This window comes from Cyprinus carpio, chromosome B8 (assembly GCF_018340385.1).
Source record: "Cyprinus carpio isolate SPL01 chromosome B8, ASM1834038v1, whole genome shotgun sequence".
Lineage (NCBI taxonomy): Eukaryota > Metazoa > Chordata > Actinopteri > Cypriniformes > Cyprinidae > Cyprinus > Cyprinus carpio.
The window spans coordinates 1,073,211-1,083,969 of NC_056604.1; the positions used below are offsets into that span (position 1 = coordinate 1,073,211).

The following is a 10,759-nucleotide window of genomic DNA, read 5'->3' on the forward strand; positions in this document are numbered from 1 at the left end:
GCCGCGCTCGCTCTCCTGTTTCATCCAGACAAATAAAAGCAGCAGGGTTTGTGTTTCTTCCTGGACGTCTGCAGGCTGTGCAAATGTTGTTGTGTGTCATTAAATCACAAAAATTGCACACACGAGCATCTCAGAACTTTCCTGAGCCGTTACGATGATGCTGACAAAACACAGATGACATGAAAACGTTCTTTATTCACTCCTAATAACAATACACAGCTTTGAAAATGTCTTAATGCTGGATGTGTTTCATCTTTTGTCTTCTCCAGATGTTCACTGATGGACTGGAGTGCTGTGGATTACTTGTGGATTATTGTGATGTTTTTATCAGCTGTTTGGACTCTCATTCTGACGGCACCCATTCACTGCAGAGCATCCATTGCTGAGACACTGATGCAGTGCTACATTTCTACAAACAAACTCATCCTGATCTCAGATGATAGTGAGTATGTTGATGTTTTAATTTTGGGGTGCTGCTTTTCTTTTAAATCAAACTGTTTTCTAGGAGTTCACCTGTGCTGGATTTCCTTCTACAAATAGATCAGTTTCACTGAATGTTTGATTAAGAAAACCAATCCTTGCATTCTGAGATGTTCAGATGTGTTCACACAGACAAACCTTCTCCAGCTTCAGAAGACGTGCAGAAAGAACCGAGTAGATCTCAGCTCTATTCATCTCTAGAATCATTGAATTATATATATATATATATATATATATATATATATAATATCTACAAAGATTTGATGATCTACTGAAATCTGGTGCATTTTGATTTTATGATATTCTGCTTTACCAATCAACTAAAATAATACAATTTAATTAAAAACTTAAAGTTAAAGCCATTAAATAATTTATATCTTTACCTTTTATGGGGAAACTCCATTGACACAAGAGATGTCAGACGTTCCTCAAGTTACACAATGCATTTATTTGATCAAAAATACAGTAAAAATAATGAAATATTATTCTAATGTAAAACAGCTGTTTTCTGTGTGAATCTCTGTTAAACTGTAATTTATTTCTGTGATGTGCAGCTGTATTTTCAGCATCATTAATCCAGTCTTCAGTGTCACATGATCTTCAGAAATCATTCTAATATGATGATTTGCTGCTCAAGAAACATTTCTGATTATTATCAATGTTGAACACAGTTGTGCTGCACAATATTTTTGTGGAAACTATAAAAAAAGAACAGCATTTATTTAAAATAGAAGTCTTTATCATAGATATTCATTATGTATATTTCCATACTTTAGATTAATAGTAAAGTGATAATAACTCAGTTCTCACATGAGAAGTGAATTTTTTTTTTTTTTTTTTTTTTGTAAAATAAAATATTTTTTAACTATAAATAATGTTTGAAAGATTTTGTTAGAAATCATGTTTGAACTATGAACTATGTGGATTATAAGGTTTTTTTAAGATTATGGGAACAGACTGCCATCTGCGCGCTGTTGTAACCTCGCTTCTCTCCGCCAGGTGTCGCGCTCGCGCAGGAAACGCGCGTGTGAGTGCGTCAGTGCGTCATAAACGCGCGACATACAGACGCGTTACAAAACATCGAAATAACACTTTGAACTTCAACCCAACCGAAGACCTCCAAACAGTTCTGCTGGTGAGTAATTATATTTATCTGCCCGGTTTAATAAATCATAAAATGCGTAAATACTACAGTCATATTGTAGGAATGCATGTTAATAAAATACAGAACATTATTAATATATATTATCTGTCAGAAGAAAAAAAGACTATTAATATTACACTAGTCTGTAGAGTTTTGTCTCTAATTATTGTGTCCTGCTGAGCAGCAAAATTAATAACTAACTGGGAAACCTTTTACTAATCAGGACTGATATGAACATGTTTATGTTAGAGAGAAAAAATGTGTTATTACAAATTATAAAGAATAGTGTTGATGTAGAGCTACTTTAAAGTTTGTTTATATGTGCTGTGATTCTTCATGATAACAAGTGATTTACAGCAAAACTAATTCATTATGATCATACAAATTAATTATAATAAATAATAATTAAAATATGAGATATATAAAGTTATGAAAATATAATAATAATACAATTATTTACTTTATTTTGTTAATTAGATTAAATAAAATGCATTTAAGTGTGAGAAAGTGTGAGAGAGAGAGTGTGTGTGTGTGTGTGTGTGTGTGTGTGTGTGTGTGTGTGTGTGTGTGTGTGTGTGTGTGTGAGTGTGAGAGAGAGAGTGTGTGTGTATGTATGTGTGTGTGTGTGTGTGTGTGTGTATATGAAAGTGTGTGAGAGAGTGTGTGTATGAGAGTGTGTGTGAGAGAGAGAGTGTGTGTGTGTGTGTGTGTGTGTGTGTATGTGTGTGTGTGGTGTATATGTATATATATATATATATATATATATATATATCTATATATATATATATATATATATATATATATATATATATATATAAATATAAATACATACACACTGTCTCTCTCACACACACAAAAACAAATGTTGAAAAACACTTGATGTCCATTACTCACCTGTCTCTTTGATCTGATCTGATCTGATATGAGGTGATGATCTGATGATCTGAGGAGGTGATGAGTGTCAGAGACGAGCTGCTGCAGAGGTTTCTGGATGCTGCGTCCAGAGGAGACGAGGAGGCGCTCTCGCTCATGCTGTCTCAGTCCAGAGAGCTGCTGGTCCAGCGAGGAGAGCAGGGCTGGAGCGCTCTGATGCTGACCGCCAGAAACGGACACTACGACGCGGCCAGAGTCCTGCTGTCCAACGGGTGAGACACAGAGAGATGTTACAGATCTGACTCTATCACACCTGATCTGTCACGAATCATGACACTCTCAGTCTTCTGCAGAGCTGCTTCATATCGAGTTTGTTTCATAACTCATCATTCAATCATTGTTTTCCTGCACTCAAAAAAAAGGCCTAAATGAAAGATTAATGCATTTCAAATGCATATAAAAATACCCATCTATTTACATTACACAGTTTAAACATAAGCGTAATTTGATCATATTTGTCAGTCAGACACAAATGAAACGGGTCAGATTTCTATAATAGTGTTAATAAACTGAACGCGTTTTAAATACACAATAACCAGCTTTATATATTTATCATCCATAAATCAATAAATCCTATTTGTTTTAATCTCTCTCTCTCTCTCTCTCTCTCTCTCTCTCTCACACACACACACACACACACACATATGCATTTATTAGTATGAAAAATTATAAAATTATAAATATTAAATTAAATTGTACAATTATAAAAAAAATTATGAACATATAATAATAATAATACAATTATTTACTTTTTATTAGTATGAAAAATAACAAATATAACAAAAATAAAATTTTAGTATATTTTTATATATTATTTTGTATAGATATATATAATATATATATATATATATATATATAATAAAAAAGTATTTATTTGATGCTGAAAATTCATTTTTATAAATTATATTTTAAAATAGAAAACTTCCTTTAAATTATAATAATAATAATATTTCACAAAATTACTGTTTTTTTCTGTATTTCTGATCAAACAAATAAATAGGGTTATTAGGATATTAAGTAAAGATCATGTTCCATGAAGATATTTAGTAAATTTCCTACCGTAAATATATCAAAACTTAATTTTTGATTAGTAATATGCATTGCTAAGAACTTCATTTGAACAACTTTAAAGATGATTTTCTCAATATTTAGATTTTTTTTGCACCCTCAGATTCCAGATTTTCAAATAGTTGTATCTCAGACAAATATTGTCCTCCTAACAAACCACACATCAATGGAGAGATTATTTATTCAGCTTTCAGATGATGCATAAATCTCAATTTTAAAAAATGGACCCTTATGACTGGTTTTGTGCTCCAGGGTCACATATATATTAATGTGAGTTAGATTATGATATGAAACCAGCATGTTTATTGTCTCGTCCTGCATCAGATGTGATACGAGCGTCACTAACCGGTCGGGTCAGACGGCTCGAGACGTGGCTCTGTTCTGGGGTCACAGACACATCGCCCGTCTCCTGACCAGCTCTCCGGGTCACCACCTCCGTCAGCTTCTGCCCAGCACAGACACAGAAGAGCCGGACATTCACTTCAACAGAGAGATCCTGGACCGAATGAGCGACAGACGCAGTGACGGCGAGTGGCTGGCGTCCAGAAGAGCTTCTCCAGAGACTGTGTTCCTGCTCTTCCACGCTCTCAGTCCTCTGGTGCGCTCCGGAGCGGAGCGTGAGGAGCAGATAAAGCTGTGCAAGCTCCGATCCGCCGCGGTGCAGGAGCTGCTGACCAGCAGCCGGACCCTGGAGGTCTTCTTAGGAGTGGACAAGCAGCAGCAGCAGCAGGATGATGATGATGATGGGATGGTGGCGTGGTTCGCTCTCAGCACTGAAGACGATCCCACTCAACTCCTCAAGGATAAAGATCCCAGCAGCTTCTTCCTTCAGGAAGCCATGCCAGGACTCCTGAGGCTGAGCGACGATGATGCTGGTGGGGTTTCTCTTAAACACGTCACTAACCAGTCACACACAACTCTCACTCCAGTATATAGAACAGCAGCACCTTCACATTTAGCACACGCTTGTATCTAAAGCCACTTACAAATGAGGAAGCAATCAAAAGATATGCAAGTGCTAAACAAGTCTCAGCTTAATGCAGCACAAGTAGCAAGGTTTATTAAAATTATAAAAGAAATAAAAGAAAACATAGAATAGAAAAAGAATAGAGAAGATAGTGTTAGTTTGTTTTTTAAGAAAACAAGCAGTTAGTAAACGAATAGAGTACAATTTTTATTTTAAAGAATAGAATTAGAATAGAGCGTGCTAGAGTTAGTGTCAAATAAAGATGGAGGAGAAATGTTTTTAGCCGATTCTTAAAGATGGATAAGGATCATTTTAGTACTGTATCATTGATATAGTGTTTTTTGTCTTTTTTATTAAATTGTATTGTTATATTTGAATTTTTGTTACTGTAAGCTTTAGTGTGTTATATTTAGTTTATTACAAGTTTTATTAATTTTGATGTTTTTTTTTTTCCCCCAGATTTTTTTTTTAAACTAAAGGAAAATAAGACATGATGCCTTAGAAACTAGCTAATAATATATATATATATATATATATATGAGAAGAGCTCAGTGTTAAACTGTAATGAATTCTGTTGAATAGCTGTCAGCTGTTAAATGTAAGAACACAATTAGATAAAACCAATTTTGCTCAACTAATTACCAAGAAATGCTTCGTTTAGCTCAGTCCGTGGTGTAAAAAGATCACATTAGCAATTAAAGAAAAAACACATGATCAGCTCAAAGTGTCTGAATAATTTTTGGTCCCAGATTTTACTGGTAGTCCACTGTATGAAGAGTCTTTGGGTATAATATGTCAAAGTTTACAAAGTTTACTCACTGCAAAAATCATTTCTCTTGCTTTGTGTCTTGTTTTCTAGAATAAATATCTAAACATTCTTGAATCAAGATGCATTTTTTTTTAAAGTTAAATGATTTATTTTATTTATTGAGTTTTTTTTTTATAAAAAAAAAGTAGTATAAATTTTTTTTTTTTTTTTTTTTTTTAGAGAAAAAAATCTTCATTTAAAGGCTAAACAAGATTATTTTCTTGCCCCATTGGCAGATATTTTTGCATGTTTTAAGCAAAAACTAACAAAATGTATACTTTTTTTTTTTTTGTGCAGTAAATTCATCTTGAATCAAGAATGTTTAGATATTTATACTACTACTACTAAGCAAGTGTAATTTTGCTGTCCTCACTTACATAAATGAACTATAGTGTCCTGCACCTACTACTAAAAAGATATCAAAAATGATATCTGGTGACTGAATAATTTTTGGTTTGAGTATCATCCTTATGAATCCCGTCAGGTGTGGTGGCTCAGGCCCGATCAGTCCTGGCATGGCACAGCCGTTACCGCTTCTGCCCGACCTGCGGCGGCGACACCAAAGTAGAGGAGGCCGGCTACAAGAGGACCTGTTTGAGAGCAGGCTGCAGGAGTCTCCAGGGCGTCCATAACACCTGTTACCCCAGAGTTGGCAAGTAACGGCTCCGTTTCAGCTGTGCTGGAGCTCAGGAGAGGGATGTTTCACAGTCTGTCTGCTCCTCAGATCCCGTGGTCATCATGCTGGTGCTCCACCCCGACGGGAAGCAGTGCATGCTGGGACGCAAGAAGATCTTCCCTCCGGGAATGTTCTCATGCCTCGCCGGCTTCGTGGAGCCAGGTATCTGATAATGAAGCCGCGGTGCTTGAGTAGGGATGCAACGATCTCAAAATCTTGATTTTGTCCATGATTTTTTATAATCTAATCGTAATGTATATATTAAGATCAAATGAACTTTGCCCATGAAATAAGGCAGAGTTAAAATAGATCACAGATTTAATTTATGTTTGATTTATTATGTCACAGCATAAACCGTTTTGAAAAGCTTCGAATAATGAGCCTTTTTTAAAATATGATAGTGTTGAAAGCTTCAGAATGCTTCACTTCACCAATTCGTTTTAGGAAGCCAAAGAAATCAGAATATAATAATAATAACAACAACGATGACAGTAATAGCCATATATATCATTAAACAATTGCACTGTAAAATAAATGAACATTTTATAGGTATATTAGTACAATACTTCTGTCCGTATTTTTACTCTTGAAAAAGATTGCACCAATTGTATTTGTTAGGTTTCTTCTTATTATTATTCTTCCGTTTTTTCTTCTTCCGCGGTTGAGTCTATGGCAGCCCACAGAACCGCTTGCGGTAAAGTTGTGAAATTTGCCACACTGATAGAGGACAGTGTCAACATTAACCACAGCAAATTTGGGGTCTCTAACTCAAACTCTCTAGCGCCACCACCTGTCCAAATTTCACTCATGTTTGTTAATTTTTGAACTTTTTTTTCCTTTGATTCCGTGACTATAGATGACTCGATTCGATTAGAATTTTCTAAAAAAAAAAAAAAAAATTGTTTTTCTAACTCTTTCTTGGCCGTTGGTCCAATTTTCACCAAATTTGGCTCGGATCATCTTCAGACCATGCTGACAAAATTTTTTGGATTTTGTGTTGATATACGAAACTGTTTAGTTTAACGCATAAACAAATTTGCAGGAAAGATGCCAAACTGCATCTGAGGCTGTATCTCTGCAAAGCTTTGACATATTGACACCAAACTTGTGTGTGTGCCATTGTCACCTCACACAGAACACACCACATATATTTTATAACAGCGCCACTTATTGGTCAAATGTGATAAGCCAATAAATCATATCACGAGTGGTTGTAATCATGTTTTTTTTTAGCCATTTTGACTAAAGTCATCTGAAAATGGTTTTAATTACTCACTGCTGCAGTTGGTTTAATGCTGCATACCATGCTTAGCTCCTCAATTTGTGCCTGTTGTGCTTGGCCCCTTAATTGCTGCTTGCAGCTATATTCTGAAGTTGAACTGTATTTAAACCTCTTGCTATCAGCGATTCATTCTGCATTTTTTACGCTTTTATTTTAACAGAAAACTCTCACTACAAATCTAGTGAAATGCTGAAATCATCTGCTGTGAAAATAAAGCAGAACTGCTGGCCGTTGCGTTGTCAAATGCGCGCTAAACTCACAGCAGATTCAATAAACAAGACCTTATCCAAGACCTATCGTTTCATATCATCATGTGACTTTGATAATATTACGATATTGATGAAATGGCTAGATCCCTGTCTGCGGTGATTGATGAGGAGCGTGTGATGCTCAGGGGAGACGCTGGAGGCGGCGGTGAGGAGGGAGGTGCAGGAGGAGAGCGGTGTTCAGGTGGGGCCCGTGCAGTACCTGTCCTCTCAGGCGTGGCCTATGCCCTCCTGCCTGATGATTGGCTGCCACTGCGTCGCCGTGACGACGGACATCAAAGTAGACCAGAACGAGATCGAAGAGGCACGCTGGTTCACCCGGCAACAGGTGAGATATTAACCCTTGTGTGTCCATTTAAAATAAGTCAATTTCCACAAAAAGTGAATTATTTTAGATATACTGTGCTGAAAAATGTTCTTACCCTTAGTCCATACCAGATTAGGATGAGTTTGTTTCTTCATCAGGTTTGTAGAAATGCAGCACTGCATCAGTGTCTCAGCAATGGATGCTCTGCAGTGAATGGGTGCCGTCAGAATGAGAGTCCAAACAGCTGATAAAAACATCACAATAATCCACAAGTAATCCACAGCACTCCAGTCCATCAGTTAACATCTGGAGAAGACAAAAGATGAAACACATCCAGCATTAAGATGTTTTTAACTAAAATACATAGAGTCCATAATCCATAATAACACTTCCTCCAGTGAAAAAGTGTTCTGGTGTGAATCAGGAGAGAAATCTGCACAGATCAAGCAGCGTTTTAAAACAGCTCTAAAACAAATATGTGTCTGGATTTTGATGTGAGAGACAACAGCAGATGCACTTTTTCACTGGAGGAAGTGTTATTATGGACTCGTATTTTAGTTAAAAAAAATGTCTTGATGGATGTGTTTCAGCTTTTGTCTTCTCCAGATGTTCACTGATGGACTGGAGTGCTGTGGATTACTTGTGAATTATTGTGATGTTTTTCTCAGCTGTTTGTACTCTCATTCTGACGGCACCCATTCACTGCAGAGCATCCATTGCTGAAACACTGATGCAGTGCTACATTTCTACAAACCTGATGAAGAAACAAACTCATCCTGATCTCAGATGAAAGGAGGATGAACACATTCACAGCACATTTTTAGGCTGAACTATTCCCTGAACAGAGTGGTTACCGTGTTTCTCTGCTTCTCAGGTGATGGATGCTCTTGTGAAAGACAAGCGGGCCGTGTTCATCATGCCGCCCAGACAAGCCATCGCTCACTATCTGCTCAAACACTGGATCGGCTGTAACGCAAACCTCTGAACCGGGGTTAAAATCCTTCTTTCATGGTCCAAATGAGAAGATGTGTTAATCAAATTGATTTAATCAGCATCTTCTGTGTGAAGCTTTTTCAATTATAGAAGATAATGCAGTAATAGAACTCCAATTAGATTACTTTGACATCTCTGATTAATAACAGATTAATATTTCCTGATTGTAACGCTGAAACAAATATTTTCTCTGAATCTGCTTGGAAATTATATGCATTGTGAAAAGGCTAAACAAATAAAGTTGAATTGAATGTGTTGTTTTCTCTAGTTGACACGATCTTTAAACAGTTAAATAGTGTAATACATACTGTATTCTGTGTATTTCTGATGCTTCTTACATGATTTGGACCATTGCAAACTGTCTCAAAATTCTGTTCTTTGACTTTTCTGGTTCATTGTAATTTACTAAGGATCAAGGATGTGGATTTTTAAACAATATTTTACACAGTTACTACCCAATAAAAGATCATAGATCTTGAACACTAGGAAAAAAATGCATATTCAATATTAAAATGCTCATGGAGTTATAAGATTTAGTTTTTGAGGTTAAGAAATCACACTTTCACAAATAGTCTTCCTCAGATATCCAGGTTTCCCACGAATGTTAGTAATCATGGTTCTTCATCGTCAAATACCGTATGAAGCACACAGAACTGCAGCAAATGCAAACATGAAATGAGTGAAAGTCTCTGAGATTGAGATTGAGATTCTCTCAGAGAAGAGAAACCACAGTCGAGTCATTCTGAGACCAGTGCAGGTTTCAGTCTGAGCTTCTCTCTCCAGGAATCTGTCCGGTCTGAACATAACCTGAGCTATCGGGTAATAAGGGTAAATCTACATACTCAGGCAGACTGGAGGGAGTCCGAGCGCTTTCCTCATAATCTGAACAGTTTCCTTTAGCCGTCGCAGAGATCTTCAGCGGAACCTCATCCTCATGAACAGAAACCACAAACACGCTCTTCTCCTGCTGGTCCATCAGGAATAAACCGTCCAGCTTCAGCACGCAGATCTTACCACTGTCCTGTTTTAATTGAGAAAGAAAGAGTCAGTCAGGTGGTTAAAATGAATAAAATTAAGTACTTTACCTTATAACACGTTCTGATCCATTTAGACTTGGAAGAGATGCATAAACATTAAAAATAAGTGCATAGTTTTTAGTAAAGGAACAAAACTTTTGCAAATGCTTTAAGACCCTTAAAATACGCTCCTTTTTTCCAATTTTATTTTTTAAGCGATACATTTTTTTTCTTTTGACCCGGGTGTGTATGAGGACCAATTTTTAAGGCCAAAATATTTTTTATAAAACAGATAGTTCTGGTCCTTGATTCTGATTGGTTGAGCCAGAAGCTGTTGTAAATTACGCTACAAAGTAACAAACACCTTTGTTTACATTTGTCTGTTGCTCGGCAACCACTTTGTTGTAACCACAACTGTTTCTGAGGAACTACATTGTTTGGTGGAAGAATACTGTTTTTATTAATATCATTACACTTTATTTGCTCAGTTTTATTTTATGAAACCTTACTACGTGTATGGAATAACTGTTTAATAAAAGCAATAAGCCCCGTGAAGCTGTGGTTTACAGTGAATTTATAACAGCTAAAGGGGTTTTTAGATGAGATTAGATTAGATTCAACTTTATTGTCATTGCACATGTAAGGTACAAGGCAACGAAATGCAGTTAACATCTAACAAGAAGTGCAATAAGCAGTAAGTACAGGATATACAGTGTACAATATGTTACAAATGTACAATAAATATACAGATAATGCAGTACTGTGGACATAATTTACAGATTTTTAAATGGGGGGGGGGCACCTCCCGGAGGGCAGGAG

The 10,759-nt window shown here is 36.3% G+C and overlaps 1 protein-coding gene across 3 annotated transcripts; it reads left to right on the forward strand.

The window, feature by feature from the left end:
* Window positions 1-1,515: 1,515 nt before the first annotated feature.
* On the forward strand, window positions 1,516-9,180 carry nudt12 (nudix (nucleoside diphosphate linked moiety X)-type motif 12). Of its 3 annotated transcripts, none has more exons than XM_042729165.1 (7): window positions 1,516-1,615; window positions 2,552-2,769; window positions 3,950-4,500; window positions 5,885-6,052; window positions 6,125-6,238; window positions 7,753-7,952; window positions 8,806-9,180. In XM_042729165.1, the coding sequence occupies exons 2-7, from the start codon at window positions 2,579-2,581 to the stop codon at window positions 8,914-8,916; spliced, it is 1,335 nt and encodes a 444-aa protein (XP_042585099.1). In that variant the 5' UTR covers window positions 1,516-1,615; window positions 2,552-2,578; the 3' UTR covers window positions 8,917-9,180. The 3 variants fall into 3 exon arrangements, with proteins under 3 accessions (XP_042585099.1, XP_042585098.1, XP_042585100.1); XM_042729164.1 differs by having other exon boundaries at window positions 1,541-1,615; window positions 2,545-2,769; XM_042729166.1 differs by having other exon boundaries at window positions 1,550-1,616; window positions 2,561-2,769.
* The last annotated feature ends 1,579 nt before the right edge of the window (window positions 9,181-10,759 follow it).

Bases quoted from the DNA above. Each gene is read 5' to 3' on its own strand.
- nudt12 (XM_042729165.1), top strand. From the start codon at position 2,579: ATGAGTGTCAGAGACGAGCTGCTGCAGAGGTTTCTGGATGCTGCGTCC. The intron at 6,239-7,752 runs GTATCTGATAAT...TGTGATGCTCAG, and splicing joins CGCCGGCTTCGTGGAGCCAG to GGGAGACGCTGGAGGCGGCG. The intron at 7,953-8,805 runs GTGAGATATTAA...TCTGCTTCTCAG, and splicing joins GCTGGTTCACCCGGCAACAG to GTGATGGATGCTCTTGTGAA.